Here is a 19,920-nt window from a genome sequence, read left to right as displayed (position 1 = left end):
TTTTTTATTATACACATTTGTCTTTTCTTATTAATAAGTATACTTGGAAGTTGATTAATTGCACATAAAAATGGGTGCATGATATTTTAATATATATCCATAAAATTTTAAATTAGTTTTAAGTGAGTGATATTAAACTAGGTTGAGGTAGATTTAGGGTTAATGATTTAAGGGAAGAGCAAGAAAGTCCTCTATTCCCTAAACCCTATCTACTCGAGCTATCCTCAAGCATTCTAGGGTCTTCTCACAAGTTTGATATTAAACTAGTTTTAATATGAACTATTAAAACCCTAACTTAGAGAACCCTAAACACTAAGTTAGAGGAATCAAGTCTCCCTCAACTACCCTAAATATGTTATAGCAAGAGATAACCCTAAATCTATATATCTACTAAAACACTCAACAATATATTTAGGAGAACTAATTGTTTCAAAGGTTTAGAGCCTTAAACTCCTAAAAAACTCGTAAAAACTAGAACTGCCTCAAAAAAGCCCTAAACAATGATATTTAGGCCTCAAAACAAACTCCGACCCAATATAGTCCCCGTAACTCATGTGGGTTCTCTTGGAAATTTGACGATCCAGTTGGTCCATAAACGTACGTATCTGTAAACGTCATTCTCATCAAACATATATTAAACTCGACTTGGTATCATTTACAAACTCAATAATGATAATGCAAATGAACTAGCGGTTGAGCAACAATAACTTTTCATATGTCCATAGGGCTTGTTAACACCTCTGTTTTCGTTGACTTGATCTCGGGGTCTATCGTAAATTGTACTTATACTTGTACTAAAAAAAACTCAATAATAATGGTATAACTTAGCCAAGTAATGCAATTAGACTATATGGCTGCGTTTGGTAAAGCATATTATGCTAGTTTTAAAATGCTACCAATTTGAATAATTTTACTAGCATTTCCATTTCTATTCATTTTATGTCCTTAGTATTTCATTGTCATTCCCATTTTATCCCTCACCCCATTAATTAATTAATTATCTTTATTTAATAATCTTATTTTATAAATGAATTAATTACCTTTATTTTAAATAAATTAATAATCTTTATTTTATAAATAAATTAATAATCTTTATTTTTAATAAATTAATAATCTTTATTTATAAATAAATTAATTATCTTTTATTTTTATCTTTATTTTATTTTAATTAATAATCTTTATTTTATAAATTAATTTTTATTTATAAATACATTTATATGTCTCTGTTACAATTAAAATGCATAATACCCCTGCACGTAATTTGTTACAATATGCTACACAACATAAATGTTATCAACAAAAGTTTAACCAAACACTACCAAGCATTTTTACAGCATCTCCACTACTAAAATTGTCCAGTATTTCTACTACTACTATTTATGCTAGCATATCTGCTACTTTCCAAATGCTTTACCAAACTAGGCCTAATCAATAATAAAATGACATTTTGGGCCAACATTCTAGAATGGTCTAAAATGCTTTGTTGACCTTTTAAATAATCAAAACTTTATTTCTTTTTATAAAATTAACTATGTACGAAAACCTTGCCATTTCACTCCCATCCACTTGCCGCGAAAATTTGACCCACATAATGCTGTACGAAATCATGCTTTATTGGGTTGAAAATTTTAGTGGCCGCGAAACTCCAAAAGTTTCCCTCGTTGATTTCCTTCTCGTCCGGACTTGCAAAATCAAGAGACACCCACATAAGCCACGTGCCGGGGATGGTGGAATGATTGTTGTTATATATTCTGATGGTGATCAATGTGAAAAGAATGGTGGATGCCCCTTTTAGGCCTCTTTATTCCTCTCACGTGTGTTCATTTTCTATCTATTAGGGAGCAATCATGGTGGCATCTTAGAGGATTGAAGCTAATGAACCAACTGAATCAGCTCCAGATGGTAAAAAATTATGATCATTCTATGACTAATTTAACTTCTTGTTCTCATATAGAAACCTTTTACTTTATGGGTTTTAAACTGTCAATGATTATCTTATTAAATTGCAATGTTTTTTAACTACATAAAATTTGTTATTTTTAGTACCTCATCGGAGAGGGCCATCTCGTGGTCTAGCAACAACCAAGACATTAAAAGCCAATAGAACAAACAAACTGAATGTGACTATTCCTTTGGATGACTTAGCAGCAGTAGGTGTTAATTCTGAGAAATTTATCAGTGAAGTAGGTGTGGTTACTAGGTTGAATGCTCCTTTGGAAAAGGCCAAATGGAAGGAGATAGACGAAGCCATTAAGGAGAAGATATGTGATCTTACACTGGTAAGAATCTTGTAATTAAATATGTATTTTTTTGTTGCTTGGTTAGCTAATATAGAGCATTATTACTCATTTATATTCTAATTTCAGAAAAGATTCGAGGTAGAAGACACTCCAGTTATACGAAAAGTTATCAAGTCTATGGCCAATGCAAGCTACCGTAATTGGCGTGCTCGTTTGCATCAACACTACAAGATTTACAAGACTAATGAGGAGCGACTCGCAAATCCACCCAAGAATGTTTCTATTCAGCAATGGAAGACAGTGATGGATTACTTTGGCAGTGATAAATTTCTGGTATATGTACAGTATTATTTTTATAAACATAAATTATGTTATAGTTATTTACTTGTGAAAAATAACTAATGCTATAAAATTTTTTATTGTCTAGAAAATCAGCCAAAGAAACTTGGAAAATCGTAAGAGCCATGAAACTCCCCATGTTGCTGGTCGGAAATCATTCAAGTCTGTTAGCTTTGACAACGTAAGCTTTCACATACTCATAGTAAGATATTTGCTACAACACTCTGGTTTTTGGGTTAATTTTTTTTTCAACGAGACATGAAAACAGGGAAAAAACCCAATATGCAAGAGTTGTGGAAGCTAACTCATATGAGGAGTAATGGTTCTTGGGTGAATGACAAGGCAAAACAAGTTGATGTATGTTTCACTCATATTTTGATTTTTAGTTTTAATGATTTTTTTTGCTTTGATTAACTGCTGAGTGTACAATGGCATGGTTGGTATGATCAATATAGGAGGATGTGTCGTATCTTGTTAATCATTTCGTAGAAGGAGAGAGTTCTAACCAATTAACATCTGATGAAGCATTTATCGAAGTGGTTGGTGAAAAGTCTAGTGCAAATTATGGTCCAAAACCTATCAAGACTAGGGTGCGAATTGAAGCACAATTGGAAAAGGCTACCCAACAACGTGATGAGGTTATAAAAGACTTAAAGGAGTTGGAGGTGCGTTTTGAGGACCAGCGTGTGCGACAAGAGGATGAGATATCACGCATGAAGACTGAAATGAATGCTCAAAAGGTTGAGATGGATGCGCAAAGAGCTGAGATGCAATCCCAGCTTCAGAATATTATGAGTCAATTGCATCCTAATCAAGGTTAGATTTTGTTCCATAATTTTGTCAACTTCTATTTCTATATGTGATCTCAATTTGCTTCTAAGATCTGTAATTTTTATATTTTTTCAGCTGCATCTTAAAGTCTACTACAAGCACAAGGTCTCTATACTACCAAAAAAATGATCAACCTGTTCTCACCAGATTTGTGGAGTTCCTTTGTCTTTTGGTTTCTGTTTTTTTAAGCTTTAGAATGTTTCAATGCATAGTTGAATCTTATTTTGGATGTAAAGATGGGCAAGATTTTATGTCTTTCGTATATTATCTTGGATTTTATCTCTAATGTTATGTAGATTTTACTGCCACTTCTTTGTGGTCTGATTATAAGATGGCCAAGACTTGAGCATTATATTGAATGATTATTGAATTGCTTAAAAAAAACTACATACTTTGCTACAAGGAATATATAGTAATTTATAATTGCATATTAATATCGAAAGATATTTTAACAAATATTTTTTAGGGATATTATCCATATTTCTTTTTGTATCAAACTTTAATGACTGAAATTTATACTACTTCTTTTGCATCAACAAATATGTTGATATCAAACTTTGATATTAGTGTCTAAAAAATTTGTTGCAAATAACAAACATTTAATTTGACGAACATTATTGTGACAAAAAGAGAAAGAATTCGTCGCTAAAGGGCTCAATCACAACGAAATTTTGCTGTTGGATTGCACTTTTGGCATCAATTTTCTTCATTTTCACATTGAATTGTTTTGATACTAAAAGACAGACATTTCGTAATAAAACACAAAGTTGTTGCAAAAACCTTCGACGTTAGGACCTTTGGCAACGACATTGTGACAACTTTTTTTTAGTTCCAAAAAGAATTTGCGACAATATTTAGAGGTTTAGCAACAACTGTTTTTGTCATAAATTCCAGATTTTGTTGTAGTGAAAAGCTCATATTTTTAGGGTTTTAAGAACTTTTACTTTTGGAGCAAAACCAAGGGTTTTGGGAGGTGTCTCTACAGTAGCCATTGACGCAAACGCAAGGGGATTAAGGGGTTTTCCTTCATTTCTTTCTTGTTCTTGTATTTAATGACTGCTATTTTGGAGTTTGTGTTGTATTCCTTGGTTATGAGGAACTAATCCTCTAACTAGGGTCCTATGGAACCCTTCTTTAAAGATTGAATGAAATCGGTTTATTGTTCTTGAATCTCTTTTTATGTTGTTGATTTTCTATGGATATGCTTATTGCTTTCAAATGCTTGATCACCATTTGAATGATTTCTAGCCTAGGTTGAGACAGGAAGGATAAACCTAGGGTTGCAAGAATCCATAGAAAACATAGGAATATAGGTTTATGACTTATGCAATCATTAATTGATTTCCATTATTCTTAAGGGATTTTTGATATGAAACCGAATGTTAGGAATAACAGGGATTCTATTGAAAATGCTTTCAGTGTATCTAGGAATAGAACATTTGATAGTTTGGGAAATCGATTGTTAACAACTAAATTGAGAAGTGAGAATTAATGAACCAATGGAGTTTAATCGGATAAGAAGTGGTGAAGTTAGGAACCCTAGTGTTTACTTTTCTTGAAAACAAAATTTCTTGTTTGTTACTTTATTAATCACTCAATTTGTCATTTACTTAGTACCCTTTTAATTACTTGTTTAGCATTAGGTAAAACCCAATCAACAATCGCTTTGCCATTTTAGTGTGTTAATTGCTTAGATTGTCATTGAATTGAATTTGTCAAAATATTCTCGTGGGAACGATACTCTATTCACTCTTTATTACTTGTGCGACTTGTCCGCTTGCGAATAATTCACAACAACAATGACACTTGATCATTGTTTACAGGATTATAACAGGAAGAAATGGAACAACAGAGAAGATGAATAGGTTCGAGAGAGTTGCATAGATTGGCTCAAATATATAGAAAGGCCGCTGTATAGTGATCATAAATAACTATGTTGTATTTATGTAATGGCATTACTTGACGGTGCAATGTTGGCCTAGTATAAAGACAAGACATGAAAATATACTCAGAGAAAGCAAGTCTTAACATTCTGCTATCTCCAACAAGAAGAACAAGGGACTAGGACGGTCATTGAACAACTGTGAAAATCTGTTAGACCTCCTTGAAATGCAGCTGTACCTTACCAAGCTGTAGGAACCTGACACAAGGAGAGCTGTATAAAAGGCAAGGTTATTAAAACTAGACCGGTCATTGAACCGAAAAATTTATTGGTTCTTGGTTCACTGGTTCAACCTGAGTTAGATCGGGTTTGAATCTGTTTAATATAATAAATTATTAAATATAAATAATAACTTAAAAATATTCGTACTTCATAATATTCACAATCAGCGTTAATAGAACTTTTGGTCATCGAGAGATGCCCAAGATTTCATTTTGGTTATTGAAAGATAAAATGTTTCAAGTTAATAACTCGTAACTGAAAATTGTTTCATAATGGTCACTCAGGCAAAATTTATGGATTTAAGTTACTCAACAAGATGATGTGTCGCTGTAATCGTTAAATGCAATTGTTTTTTTTTTGTTTATGTGACCTGATAGTTGCAAAAGTTAGAATAACAATTTTAAAAATACATATCAACGATTCCATTGTTTTTTGCATACAAACATGAGATTACATTGTTTTTTTGTTATAAAGGAATGATATTGCACTGTGATTACATTGTTTTTCCGTACACAGACATGCGATTACATTATTTTTATTCCAAATTTATCAAAACAATGTAATTTTCAGAACAAATATAAATTGTGAAATTTCCAGAATAATGTAAATTGTCAAATTTATCAAAACAATGTAATTTATAGTTTTTGTCATATATAAGCTAGAGAAAAAATAGGTCAAGAATAACAATGTAACAATGTCAAACACATTGTTGTCAAACACATTGTTTTCAATACAATGCAACTTCCAAAATATGCCCAAAAAAAGGTGAGAAAACAAATTACATTGTTGTTGGAGGTGGTCGGAGAGTTGTTGGAGGTGGAGGTGGCTGTAGAAGTTTTTGGAGGTGACTAGATGCATGGATCGACGAATTGCATTGTTTTTAAACAATGTAATTTGAATTGGGTTGTCGGATTCCGACAACTGTCTGACCGGAAAAAGGGTGGATAAGGTGCGCCTCGATATGTAGAGTCCAAATATTGGTTCAATTGTCGGAGATGTCGTTGGAGGTGGCTGGATCGACACGATTTGTGCCGCAATTACCTCCTCCTTTGGGTGCTTTTTTCCAATGATATGAGCGGTGATAGGTGGTGTGGAGGGTCAGAAAATGATTGTGGTGGTCGAGCGCTTCCGTTCGGTGGGTCGACAACTATAATCAGTGGCCAGATGGAGGAGCTCTGTTGGGCAGTGGTTATGCTCGTGAGAGTGGAAGGGAGAAAAGGAGAGAGGAGAGAGAAAGGAGAAAGGAGAAAAGAGAGAGAGAGAGGATTCTGGGCTCACTTGGGACCATTTTAGTTGGGTCATTTAGCCGCTCCGCATATTTAAGAAACAGGATTCTGGTGTGAAACCGTGTAGAGTAGTAACTAAAGTTCACTCTCGGGCGTGACGGGTGTACTACACTACCCCATTCCTTGCCATGTTTTGGCCGATGTAAGGTCACTACCGTGATAGGAACAAAAACGACCCCGGATGGCTGCGCGGTGGGTAGAACGTGCCACCAACGTCGTAACATGTCCAGATTTTCTCTGACCCGTGTGTTGACCAACGGGTTTGGGTGTTGGATCCAGTCAGGATATAGGATTATGGACATGACCTGCGTGTTTCTGTTAAGAGAGTGATCAGCTTGTGTTCACAAGTTTAATAGAGGTTCAGGTGGTGTATTTCAAATTTTCTACAGTAGAGTGAGACGAAGAAAAGCTGATTAAAAACCTTATATACCATATCACAATGTCACCTGTCTTTATCTCTCATTCTTTCAATGATTTTGGCTAAGATTAACCCCATCTTGTCACTGATGAAACAATCAAAGGGAAAGCAAAGCTTCCATGGCCTCCTCAAAAACTAGGATTCCTCGACTGTCGTAAAATTTAATTGAAAAATCCTACCAACATTTAAAGAATCAGACCATCACTGTCTTTAACCATTCACTGAGCAGAGAACTCGCCAAACGTTAGACTGGATATACAGTTGACAAACATCCTAATCATATTCAGCATTTCAGCTGCTACCCGAATTGATCTGGACAGCTATATCCTTACATCCAAACACGCAAAATCAGCATCCTTTTCACATAGGTACTTTTTATCAATAAATCCAACCAAAAATTTTCAAGCCAACCGTGTGAAATCACTACAATAGAGCATGCTCTTTCCTTGGTTGCAACTTCATCAACTTCAGAACAGAAAACAAAGCTTGGAAATGCCATCGTTATGTCCCTGCAAAATTTTATGGCAAAATGAATTTCTTCTAACAAACGATTTCGAAGGAAAATAAATTAATAAACATTATGCTAACTACCTGAGATAAGGAAGGGTCATAATCTTCAGTAATGGCGGATTCCTTGAAACAAAGTTCTGCCACTCACTTCTATCTATCTTTCCGTCCTGATCAACATCAGCATCCATGACCGTCTGTTCAACAAAATGGTCAATAATCAGAATTGGTCATCTACATGAGGATAAAACAATGATGCCTAGTAGTTACTCAACAAATTATCGAGCATGCAGAGAGTAAAAGCCTATTAACCAGAAACAAACCCCGACTTATAGCATGGATCTGAATCCAACTCTGAGACACAAAAGGCTGTGTTTCAGAGACATTATCAGTAAGGATGCCTTATCAAAGGAGCCAACTCAATTCAAACAGCTTTTCCCATTCTAAGCATTTAATGATTTAACTGATTACCACCCTAGCAGAGCAATAATGCTAAATTTTTTAGTGACAGCAATCCAGCAACGATTACATACCTTATCAAGTATTGCCTCAACATTTTCATTAGTCCACTTCATCTCAGATTCACATAACTGTGCAATTGACATCTGCTTTACCCGTCAAAAATTACATAAACTGAATTCCTGCAAGAAGATTTTATTGCAGTATAACTCAATTAAAATGAAAATAAAGATGATAAGATGCAATTTTCAACATCACTATATCCCAAAAAAACATCAAAAATAGAAGTGACAGAATTGGCTAGATGTGAATCACTAAATAAACTTGGAAGAAACATAACTGTGCAATTGACATCTGCTTTACCTGTCAAAAATTACATAAAATGAATTCCTGCAAGAAGATTTTATTGCAATATAACTCAATTAAAATGAAAATAAAGATGATAAGATGCAATTTTCAACATCACTATATCCCAAAAAACATCAAAAATAGAAGTGACAGAATTGGCTAGATGTGAATCACTAAAAAAAACTTCATGCATAGCATAGATGCTAAGGATCAGTAACCAAAGACTGTTATCTTCGGACAGACCTTGCATGTATCTCCATTATCATCTGGTTTGGCTTACCTAAAAGCTCTTTTGACAGGACTTGATGTTCCCCTCATATGGATCAGCTATTGTTGTAAAATGTATCGATAGTTTTGAACAAACCATTCACAAACATTCCATGAACATTAATCAAGACCAACCAGTTTCCTAAATGCCCGAACATACTCTAGCCTCTTACTTTGAGCCTCAGTTCTGGCCTTTGATTGTCTTAAGCTCCTATAAAGATCCTTATGAAATTTCAGGAACTCACTTTTATACATCCCCTTGTCGATAAGCATACAGTGCCCTTTCATATCATTAATCACCTCCATGGCTCTCTCAAAATAACCACCTCGAAGAAAATTCAGTAACAATAGCTCATACAAATCCCAACTTGCCTTCAGATTTCCACACTTCACATACCTCTTTATGTCTCCCCACAAAATGGTGATATCACGATACATTTCCAGAGACGAATACCCGTACAACAGAGAAGCAAAAGTCTGAATTGTGGGTTCTGTTTTCATTTTTTGCATTCTTCGATATGTCTTCAGAGCATCACCTATCATTTTGGCTTTGCAGAAAAAGTAAATGGAAGAGTTGAGCTCATAAACCTTTATGCATGCTAACTTCTCCTCCTCACTCACTTCTCGATCTAAACATTCAGCCAGATCTGACGTTGAAGCAAGTATCTCATCCGTCGAATTTACATCTAAACCAACCTTCCCCATTTGTTTTACCAGTGCATTTGCCTCTCGAAGCATATCTGCTTTGTAATAGGCCCTCAAAAGTGACATATATAAAGTGGATCCCAATGTAGTTCCAGCTGATTCCATGTCATCTAAAATGTCATGTGCAGTATCTAGCCAACCTAAACGAATGCAAGCATCAATCACATCGGAACAAATATTGCATTCCCCATACAAAATGTGTTCATTTTCAATGCTAATCAAAAGCCTTGACAGCTCACCAATCTTCCCATGTCTCCTGTATCCTGATATGAGCTTAGCCAAAGCCTTGTTACTAGGAACTAGTTTTCCATCACGAAATATAACAAACTCTCGTTTCCCTTCAACGTTGAGGACAGAATCTTTCGGGAGCAACTCAGGCATAATCTGTATTTTAGACCCATTCCTGATATTTTTAGATCCAATCGAGACAAGGGAAAGCTTTTGTGAATCCTTCATGTGTTTTTGAGTGGAAAGTGATGCACGGTACCTATACATATCCAACACATGCTCAGCAGCAGTATCAATGTCGTCAAACTTAAATTCCAAGCTCAACATACTGTCATAAAACTGCCGGTAATGACCAACAAGCGGAACTGGAACTCGATCAACATAAGTTTTTAACCTTTTCATCTCATCTCTGTGGCCATTCATTTCATGAATCCGAGCAATAAGAACAATTGAATGGGCATCGGCAATGACCCCTAGCTGAGACATCAATTCAATAAGCTGCTGGCCCTTGATAGATAATTCAAACCTCACACAAGCATTAAGCACAATGTTAAAGATCATTGTATCAGGTTTTGCCTTCTCTGCATGATTAACTCTATTTGGACCTAAGGGTAGGAAAAAGTCACAAAGTTGAACCAAGAAATTAGATGCAAGGCATGCCCCACATTCTGCTTTCAACATGTGCATAAAAACCAACAACATGACTTTGATTGGAAGCAACGTTCCTTTCTCCAACAACAATCTAAGTATCATTGAAGCGGGAATTGGCATCTGCGCTCTTGCCAAAGCCAGCGAGAGCTTAGTCAGTATGTCAGTCTTAAGTGCACCAGGTTTCTCTTTCAAAATAACAAAGACTAAATCACAAGCCTTTTGTAACCAGAAATTGTTGTTTGAATAGGACAGTTCAATGATCATTTTAGATACTAGAGAATCCACAGAAAACCCATAAATATTCTTAAAATCATTGAAAGCTTCCCATGCTTCATCTATTCGATGATCACTCAAAGCAGTTTCAATCTTTCTAAACAAAACTTGTTGAGAAGAACCTCCCCAAGAGATCCTTTCAGGTTGAACACTAGTACAAAAACAGGGGATACCCACAAACCCATGGTGTTTAAACATCACATCTGATACCCTATTTGTTGCAAAGTGTTTCCCCGTAAAAAGTTCTCTCTCATAGTTAGAAACTAAGCCCAGAACAAATCCTAATGAATAATGGCTCCTCAGGAAGCGAGGACGCATCAGAACTCTTCCTGTCAAAGCCAGAGCCATTCAGATACATACCTCTATAGCAAAGCATTGCCATTCATGCTTTGTGGAGACAGCATATAGCCCATTGAGTGGAATCGGAGAGGAATTACTTTATACAAACACGTTGTGTGCAATTGAAGCCAATAAACAGGACGACAAATTGGCATCTGAAAAACAAGGTCGAAGGCATATAATCCAAGGACAAACACAACACGTTGTGTGCAATTGAAGCTAATAAACAGGACGACAAATTGGCATCTGAAAAACAAGGTCGAAGGCATATAATCCAAGGACAAACACAAGGTGATGAGTTTGTGCTAGCACAAAGATGGAATCTTTTAGAGCTTGGAGATTAGAGAGGGAGAAGAGGAGCATGAAAATCGCATAGAGAAGTGCCGCTGTGAGATGAATGATATTGCAGTGTCCCGTGCGGAAGGAAGGAGAGGGTGAGAAAGGTTGAGCTTTAGCGATGTAGTGTTTACAGACTCTCCGAGAAGAGTCGACACACGAATAGTGAGTTGGAGAAGTAGAGTTGATAGACTCTTCTCTGGGTTAGCCGGAAGGAAGGGGCTAAACAACCTAAAAGGGCTTCAGAGTTCAGATAGGTACCGTAGTAATACAGGAGTCAAGAGGAGCTATGAATGAAAATCGCATTTCACATACATATAAACCCTCGTCCCTATGGATAAATGACAATTTCTACCCTTCTCTTTACTCAACTCTGATTTCTTTATTACTGACAATTGTCACTGTGTTCCTAATAAATCAGTACCTGTGCAAAGTGTAAAGTATCACAAAGACCTTTTTTTTATTACTAAACAGTCTAAGCAGGTTCTTAATTTTCATGCAGACCTACCTATTTGATTACTGCAGAAAAGTTGGATGTTTGTTGTTACTGATTCAATGGCCGTGTTTTTTCTAACCGGTGAGGCATTCATTCATGGGGCTCAAATCATTCTATTATCCAATGTGAAGCAGATTTATTAGGAGTTCGGACTTCAGAGTTTCGAAAAAAACTGTTAAGAGAGTGATCAGCCTGTGTTCTCTTCACAAGTTTGATAGTGGTTTAGGTGGTGGTGTATTTCATATTTTCTACAGTAGAGTAAGATGAATAAAAGGTGATTAGAACCAACCTTATATACCATACCACAATGTCACCTTTATATATACACTTGACTCTTTCCGTAATTTTAGCTTAGATATACCGGACTCCACCTCAGCGCTGCAGAAATAATGCTCAGTCGCACCAGAGTGGGTGTTAGACTAACATTCCTAATCATAATCGTATTCAGCTGCTACACGAATTGATCTAGACAGCTATAGCCTTACATCCATAAAGGGAAAAATCAGCATCCTTTACACACAGCTACTTTTGTCAAACCAAAAACCAACCGAGTTAAATCACTAAAATAGAGCATCATCTTTCCTAGGTTTTGCAACTTCAGAAGAACTGAAAACAAAGCTCGGGAATGTCCGTTACGTCCCTGCAAAATTTCATCGCAAAATGAATTTCTTCTAATAAACGATTTCGAAGGAGACAAAATTAATAAACATCATGCCGACTACCTGAGATAAGGAAGGGTCATAATCTTCAATAATGATGGATTCCTTGAAACAAAGTTCTGCCACTCACTTCTATCTATCTTTCCGTCCTGATCAACATCAGTGTCCACGAACGTCTGTTCAACAAAATGGTCAATACTCAGAATTGGTCATCTACACGAGGATAAAACAATATACATGCCAAGTAGTTACTCAACAAATTATCGAGCGTGCAGAGAGTAAAAGCCTATTAACTGGAAACAAACTCTGACTTATAGCATGGAACTGAATCCAACTATGAGACACAAGAGGCTGTGTTTCAGAGATATTCTCAATAAGAATGCCTTACATCAAAGAAGCCAACTCAATTCAAATAGCTTTTCCTACTCTATGCATTTAATGATTTAACTGATTACCCCCTAGCAGACCAATAACGCTACAATTTTAGTGACAGCAATCCACCAATGATTACCTTATCAAGTATTGCCTCAACGTTTTCATCGGTCAACTTCATCTCAGATTCACATAACTGTGCAATTGACATCTGCTTTGCCTGTTCAAAAATTACATAAAATGAATTCCTGCAAGAAGATTTTATTGCAATATAACTCAATCAAAATGAAAATCAAGATGATAAGATGCAATTTCCAACATCACTATATCCCAAAAAACATCAAAAATAGAAGTGGCAGAATTGGCTAGCTGTGAATCACTAAATAAACTTGGAAGAAACATTTTTGAACCAGAATGATGAGGAAAAGATGCCCCAAAATAATTAAACAAAATGAAATTGGGAAAGAGTCCAATATAGATGTATAGAAGAGTTCATATTGTTTTTAGAAGAAAAAAAAAATCATTATATGGTTAGTAATTAAAGCATCAAGCTTCACAATTTTGACCAAAATCTCCATAAATAGATATGTATGCATAAACAAAAGCAATCAACTTAGAGATATGAATGCTTTTCTGGTAGAGCTTAAACCAAAGCATTAGGATAACTTTCAATGAGATACCATACATTTTGGCGCATCATAGATCTTCACTGGTTGGAGAACAATATAAAAATTATAAATGCTAACATATGAGAGAAATGCAAGTCAACATCACAATCACGGCATATTGTGGAGTATAGCGAGGAATCACCCCATGCATGCAGGAAAGACGCGGGAGAGTCAAGCATTGACACTATACCACATTTTTCTATCTTTCGACAGTTACACTGCTATTATTCAATCATTAAGGCTTTGCTATTCTTTTTGGAAATGTAATTAAGAAGCCCCACCGACAAGCCTAGTTCTTTTCATTCACACCAAGCAAAGAACCAAAGCATCAGGAGAAAATTTTATTTTTTGCTAAACTAAGCATCCAACAAAACAGTCCACAGCTGTGACCTCTATGTTGCATCCTTGCAACTCTACCACTAGGCCACATGTTCAATTGTGCAATGTTATGCTAAATGAGCATGCTGAGATCTTAAAGTTGCATACATAAAGCATCAATAAGTACATGTAAAGAAACCACAAACATAACCCATGCCGCTCAATACATCCAGTACCATCCATATCGTAGAGTTTAAACAACAAAGCAAAATAAAGAAACATCAAAAGCTTAATCAGAACCGCATAAATTTTTTGTAGGATGCACAAAAATTAAGCAAAGCTTAATTTCATGCACTTTAAGATTGTTAAGATTAGTTACTTTACCATTCAATCCAATAAGTTAACTTGTTGAATTGGGGCATTTCACATCATTTATATTATATTCTAACAATCCCCCTCATGGCCTCACGTGTGGGTTGGACAACTCCGACAACCCAACACACGCACAACAAACAAGGGCTAGACAACTCCGATGGCCCAACAAACAAGGCCCAACACTAGGGGCTCACATAAGCAAAAATAAATGGGGGTTTAAATTGCGGAAGTTAAAGCAATCCAAGACCTCCTGCTCCAATACCATGTTAAGATTAGTTACTTTGTCATTCATCCCAATAAGTTAACATGTTGGGTTGGGACATTTCAAATTATTTATATCATATTCTAACAAAGAAAATTTTATTCTTGTTGTCAACTTACAGTCAATCTTGTCTTCTTGTGGGGCACTAGGATGGAATACATTGAGTGCTTGGACAAAATCACCAAAATCAATCACTCTCTTGCGCTTATCATCAAAAATATCGAAGACCTGCATTGCAATTTCACATATATCCAGATTTTAAAGGAAGAAAGAAATATGTAACTAATAACAAAACTTAATAAAAGTGCCAAATATAAACAGTTTTATTTTCTCTCCTTGGAACCACAAGAAGAGTTATATCCAATTTTAAGCACAGTTGTCTCACTTGATATTTTTGTGCCCATCTAACCCAAACTAGTTTCCAGAGCTACACATAGCCAACAAGTAACAAGAGTATAGTGTAACTAGTGAAGGAGTAAAAAGATTGTGAGTGAGAACCCCATAACTGAAAATTTGTTTCTCTATGCATCGACAGGAGCAAATTACATTTTTCTAAATTCCATACATAAGTTTTTATGACAGAATCAGCTCTGCTCCAAAGAATGAAGACACACTTTTGCTTTCACTAGAACCCAGACCTGTCTTTGAGATACTGTCCAATTTTAACCTTAAGTTTTATTACCAATAAAAGGTCCCACAATCAGGTTGCCAATCCAATCCTATGATATAGTAAAAAATTCATATTACCAATACCAAACATTCCAGATAGCATCTGAACTAATACCACAAGAATTCTAATGTAAACATGCTTACGCAATCATCTTTTCCATGGGAAACTATTACTAATATGTGCAACTCTGAATCATCAGTAACATGAATTTATAGAAGAGCAATAAAGCTAATCATCAAGTATCGCAAATTACTCAATACATAAAAATGTTTCCCCATACTTTTTCCATTTTCACAGTGGAATGCTACAACCAACTTGCATTGATACATGCATCATAAAGTACTCAAAAAATTGTCCATATAACTCAATTTGGCTCTTTCCATATATCTGAAACTATAAATTAAAACTTAAAACAATAAGCTTTAGTGCTTTACCCGATTTGCAAACAGATTCTCTTTCTTCCTGTTCTTAGAAAGCGCTAACTGAAACCTCCTGCATACATAAACAAAAGCATCCAGCTTCACAATTTTGACTGAAATCTACCAAAAGCATTCAATCTTACCCTATGCCATCACAATAGAACTATAACACTAGAGAGACATATAACGCAATATAAACACAGAAAAACTAAAAATCTAGCCAATTGCAGATCTTGAAATGTCAAAGCAATAAATTGAAAGGTTATCACCTAATTAATACCGATTCATCAGCAGGGAAATCGGCGGAAAAGATTAAAAAATTTGAAGATAGGCAAAGGGAAAAAAGAATGCAAGTCAAAAGAGAAAGATGTCTTTATTGATATACAGGTCCAATTTAGTAATACAATGTTGACCAACCCATCGTCAACCAAGGAACTGCTAATGCTCTTGAATAACTCGAATAATGCTTCAAGTTCACTAACACAAACTGAGATAACAAAGAAGCATAAAGAATAGTCAAAATTCACCTAAATGACAAAATAAAAAGCATAAAAGCACATGGTCTGTTTTGATAGGGTGGATTCATCGACCTTGATTTAGCTCCTAAAAAATTATGGTAAGATAAACAGCAACTTTTTTTTACCAAAAAAAACAAGAAAAAAATACTTCACAAGCAGAAAACCAAAGGAAAAAAAGAAAAAGACAAAAGGAAAACCAATCTAGTCAGAGAAATCTTGATTTCTGAGCTCAACTTTAACAAAGAAAAAGTCAAACTTGGCAAGATCTCCATGACCTGAGGACTGGACATATGCTTTCAAATTTCTAAATCGCATAACCCAGATAAGTAATTTGAGAAGTCAAAAGTAGAGTAGGAGAATTACCTTAAGACTGATAACAAGCTGGGAAGGCATAAAGGTCACAAAACGTCATATTAATTGAAAAATCAGGATGGAGACAGTGCAATAAGCCATACTTGCAGGCAGAAGCCACATGCTTCATCATTATGATGGTGTAAGTGTCGGTAAAAAAAGTGCCAAACGTATGTAATCATATTACTGCTCTCCTTTCAAACTAGAAAGCATTTCCTTTGCTAAGCTATTAGCCTTCCGTACCTCTCCCCTTGCACAGAATGAAGTAATTAGGGAATAGTAGTCAAGGTAGTTAAATCTAGATGTTTCCTCTACACTATCACCACTTCCCACCATTGATTCATAATGCTTGTGAATATCATCTGAAACATTATAAGCATTATATTTCTGAACTGGGAAGAACATGGACGCAATTTCATTTAGGACTCCAAGAGCTTCTTTGATACTACCTTGCTCACATAAAAAGACAAGTATGCTTTCCACTGACTCAGTTTCAACCTCTGCATCAACTCTATTTATCAATGTCACAACAGATTGTGACAAAAGCATCTCTCTCAAGACACTCCTAGCCTCTTCCATTCTTCCCTTGATGCATAGACCTCTTACCAAATACAAAAAACCTAAGAAATCAGGAGAAATGGCTTTCCTCTTGTACTCAGAGAAGAATTCAAGAGCTGCCTCCATGTCACTCTTTTGACAGAAGCCATTAATCACAAAACTAACTGTAAATTCATCAGGGTTCAGGCGATTAATCTCCATGATGTTTAGAAGCTTCAAGGCTTCGTCCACTTGACCACACTTGCAATAAGAGTCAATGAATGAGTTATAAACACGTGTGTTAGGTTTATAGCCCTGGAGGACCATCCTCTCATACAACTGATGGGCATCTGGCAAAAATCCTTCCTTGCATAAACTGTGAATCAGTGTTGCATAAGTAACCTCCGAGGGAATTAAATTATTTCTCGCTAAGGAATCAAATAGCCGAAATGCTTCAACAAGACAATCCTGGCAGCATAATCCATTTATTATTGAGTTATAGGTGACAATGTTAAGAATGATCCCCTTCTTTTCAGCAAAAGTACATAGATCCAAGGCCTCACGTGGATATCCTCCCTTGCAGAGCTCATCTGCAATGATAGAATAATCAACCACATCCATGACAGGCAGATTACTTTCACATGTCATGACAATTCTATAAACATCCAAAACCTTACCATCACTTATAAGTGCCTTGAAAGCAAAGACGGGAAAAGTTAAATTAGAAGTGCCTATCTTATAGAGACTACAAAGAGCATTCTTGCCATGATGGCTATGAAGACACATGTAATACAGTAATATCTTGCATACCCTGGATTCAAAAATGCCATATTCTTTCAGAAAGGTACTCATGAAAGGCAGACTTAGCCACTTCTTTCCACAACCAATAAGCCCTTTCAGAATTGCATAGTAAGACTTGCACGTCACAATGGACCCTTTCCTCTTAATCAAAACGTAGACTTCACTTGCAGCCAACGGAAATTTTTTCTTACACAAGAAACTGATTGCATTATTAAATATATAGCCATATATATCTGGTTCTAGATGCTCAACTCCGTAAACAAAATGTAAAACCCCTTCAGCACTTTCTTTTCGAAATATTGCCTTGATTAACATCATACAGATGCCTGCATCTAAAGTCAAACCTTTTTCTTTCAGTTCAAAATAAACCTTAGTGGCCAAATCTACCATATCTTTCTTGCATAACCCATTGATGATAGAATTATAGCATGCAACGGAAGAAATGGATGTCCTCCTAAACTCATCAAATATCTCAAGTGCCTTGTCAATTCTACCTGTCTTACAGCTCCCATCAATCATTGTACAATAAGTAACCGGATTAGGAACCAAATTCATTCCTGGCATTTCCTTGAAGAGAGCATAAGCATCTTCAACTGCCCCTATCATGAACAAAGCTTTGAGAAGTATGTTGCACAATATAATGTCCATACCAACTCCAGCATCTTCTAATCTAAGTTTTATCTCCATAATCCCAGAAATATTCTCCTCTTCAATGTACCCATGTAACAGTGTGCTATAGGTAATAATATCTCCGGGAATATTCTTTGACATCTCACCTGCCTCAGATGTCCTCCCAAACTTGCACAATCCATTGATCAAAGTATTGTATGTGACAACGCTTGGATTTATACCTTTCTCTTCCATTTCCTCAAGCAAATGAAAAACACTATCGAATTCACCTCTCGTACAAAGTCCATCAACCAAAGTTGCATACATGAACTCGTCCACTTCAATACCCAAATCCTTGACCCGCTTAAACACATCAAAAGCCTCATCTAATTTCCCTTTTCTGCAGAACCCCAATACAATTGCAGTATACGTAACCAAACTTGGTTTCAATCCATCATTAACCATCTTCTTCAAAACCCCAAATGTTTTTTCCACAATCCCTTCCTTAGAAAACCTATCTATGAGCATAGTATAGCTGATAGTCTCCGAATCTACTCCTCTCTCAACCAAAGAATTAAACCGCCGTGCACCTAGTAATAGAGCATACCTTGTGTTGGCAAAGAAATGGCGTCGCAGACCTTTGCGGCTATAATGGTGCGAGAGACCCATCACCTTGCGGCCACTGTCTGAAAATCTAAAAATTGTCATTCTTCCGGTAGCGACTTTTCGGAAGCTACGTGATCTGGCGGTGGAGCCCGACGGTGGAGCGAGAATTGCTGAGGCGATGGGTTCAAGCCCGAAATAATCATTTGAGTCGTACTTGGACCGGGTTAGACATTAAAATGGCAGTCCAGGCTCGGTCTGAGCCCAAATGAGTCGAGTTTTGAACCGGCCTTGGACAAGTTGCAACACGCACATACATTTGTGATTTGTGGCTTATTGTGTTTGTGAATTAATTAATAAATTTCGATGCTTATTTCTAAAATACAACAAGACTAGTGATAAGGGACAACTTTTGGCTTCGAAACGGATTTGGAGGGTCTGAAATTCGTTACCTTTGTCTCTTTCATCCTTCCCTCACATCACAGCGAGCGGCAACATCAAAATCTCTATCGATAACTACAAATCCGACAAATCAAGGCTAGGCAACAACCACAAGTCCACTCCACACTGGCACAGTCCACAGCAAAATAACTTGTAACCACCAACCAATAAGGCAACAAGTAACAAGTAATAACTACAAAGCCTACAGAGTACATACTACAAGGTAGAAGTGAAGGCATCAAGCCAACCAGCAATCCCAGAATGAACTAGGTAATAAACAAACAACATTAAAAACACTAAAACAGAGCCAAACAAAAACTCTAGAGTGTAGAATTCCACATCCAGCAGCTTCACTCTCCAACAGCCAACATGTAATAACTCGAATTTCTTTTCTTGTAGAAATTGGGTAGGACCAACATGTGTTGAGTAT

The 19,920-nt window shown here is 36.1% G+C and overlaps 4 protein-coding genes across 8 annotated transcripts; 1 reads left to right on the top strand and 3 right to left on the bottom strand.

Moving 5' to 3' along the window:
* Nucleotides 1-1,839: 1,839 nt before the first annotated feature.
* LOC119995843 lies at nt 1,840-3,527 on the top strand. Its single transcript, XM_038842296.1, has 6 exons — nt 1,840-1,902; nt 2,044-2,279; nt 2,367-2,573; nt 2,668-2,936; nt 3,035-3,395; nt 3,486-3,527. The coding sequence occupies exons 4-6, from the start codon at nt 2,838-2,840 to the stop codon at nt 3,494-3,496; spliced, it is 471 nt and encodes a 156-aa protein (XP_038698224.1). The 5' UTR covers nt 1,840-1,902; nt 2,044-2,279; nt 2,367-2,573; nt 2,668-2,837; the 3' UTR covers nt 3,497-3,527.
* A 3,871-nt stretch (nt 3,528-7,398) lies between these two features.
* LOC119996698 (pentatricopeptide repeat-containing protein At4g17616) lies at nt 7,399-11,095 on the bottom strand. 4 transcript variants are annotated; one of them, XM_038843423.1, is made up of 4 exons: nt 8,873-11,095; nt 8,319-8,426; nt 7,870-7,982; nt 7,399-7,787 (listed from the first exon to the last, which is right to left on the bottom strand). In XM_038843423.1, exon 1 carries the CDS (start codon nt 11,062-11,064, stop codon nt 8,980-8,982), a length of 2,085 nt encoding a protein of 694 aa, XP_038699351.1. In that variant the 5' UTR covers nt 11,065-11,095; the 3' UTR covers nt 7,399-7,787; nt 7,870-7,982; nt 8,319-8,426; nt 8,873-8,979. The 4 variants fall into 4 exon arrangements, with proteins under 4 accessions (XP_038699351.1, XP_038699352.1, XP_038699354.1 ...); XM_038843424.1 differs by lacking the exon at nt 8,319-8,426; XM_038843426.1 differs by lacking the exons at nt 7,399-7,787; nt 7,870-7,982; nt 8,319-8,426 and adding an exon at nt 8,449-8,634.
* A 1,056-nt stretch (nt 11,096-12,151) lies between these two features.
* On the bottom strand, nt 12,152-15,916 carry LOC119996699 (calcineurin B-like protein 1). Of its 2 annotated transcripts, XM_038843427.1 has the most exons (5): nt 15,646-15,916; nt 14,661-14,769; nt 13,058-13,138; nt 12,610-12,722; nt 12,152-12,527 (listed from the first exon to the last, which is right to left on the bottom strand). In XM_038843427.1, the coding sequence occupies exons 2-5, from the start codon at nt 14,700-14,702 to the stop codon at nt 12,485-12,487; spliced, it is 279 nt and encodes a 92-aa protein (XP_038699355.1). In that variant the 5' UTR covers nt 14,703-14,769; nt 15,646-15,916; the 3' UTR covers nt 12,152-12,484. The 2 variants fall into 2 exon arrangements, with proteins under 2 accessions (XP_038699355.1, XP_038699356.1); XM_038843428.1 differs by lacking the exon at nt 15,646-15,916 and having other exon boundaries at nt 13,058-13,166.
* LOC119996697 (pentatricopeptide repeat-containing protein At5g57250, mitochondrial) lies at nt 15,644-19,348 on the bottom strand. Its single transcript, XM_038843422.1, has 2 exons — nt 16,512-19,348; nt 15,644-15,703 (listed from the first exon to the last, which is right to left on the bottom strand). Exon 1 carries the CDS (start codon nt 19,152-19,154, stop codon nt 16,683-16,685), a length of 2,472 nt encoding a protein of 823 aa, XP_038699350.1. The 5' UTR covers nt 19,155-19,348; the 3' UTR covers nt 15,644-15,703; nt 16,512-16,682.
* Between the last annotated feature and the right edge of the window lie 572 nt (nt 19,349-19,920).

This window comes from Tripterygium wilfordii, chromosome 4 (genome assembly GCF_013401445.1).
Source record: "Tripterygium wilfordii isolate XIE 37 chromosome 4, ASM1340144v1, whole genome shotgun sequence".
NCBI lineage: Eukaryota > Viridiplantae > Streptophyta > Magnoliopsida > Celastrales > Celastraceae > Tripterygium > Tripterygium wilfordii.
This window is presented reverse-complemented; position numbering and strand designations above follow the sequence as displayed.

What these genes read in the sequence shown, in the direction of transcription:
- LOC119996699 (XM_038843427.1), bottom strand. Translation starts at nt 14,702, where the DNA reads ATGTATTCCATCCTAGTGCCCCACAAGAAGACAAGATTGACT. An exon ending in ACAAGAAGACAAGATTGACT is followed by an intron (nt 13,139 to 14,660) that starts GTAAGTTGACAA and finishes ATTTTTGAACAG; the next exon opens with GCAAAGCAGATGTCAATTGC. An exon ending in TTGAGGCAATACTTGATAAG is followed by an intron (nt 12,723 to 13,057) that starts GTAATCATTGGT and finishes TTTGTTGAACAG; the next exon opens with ACGTTCGTGGACACTGATGT.
- LOC119996697 (XM_038843422.1), bottom strand. Translation starts at nt 19,154, where the DNA reads ATGACAATTTTTAGATTTTCAGACAGTGGCCGCAAGGTGATGGGTCTC.
- LOC119996698 (XM_038843423.1), bottom strand. Translation starts at nt 11,064, where the DNA reads ATGGCTCTGGCTTTGACAGGAAGAGTTCTGATGCGTCCTCGCTTCCTG.
- LOC119995843 (XM_038842296.1), top strand. Translation starts at nt 2,838, where the DNA reads ATGAAAACAGGGAAAAAACCCAATATGCAAGAGTTGTGGAAGCTAACT. An exon ending in ACAAGGCAAAACAAGTTGAT is followed by an intron (nt 2,937 to 3,034) that starts GTATGTTTCACT and finishes TGATCAATATAG; the next exon opens with GAGGATGTGTCGTATCTTGT.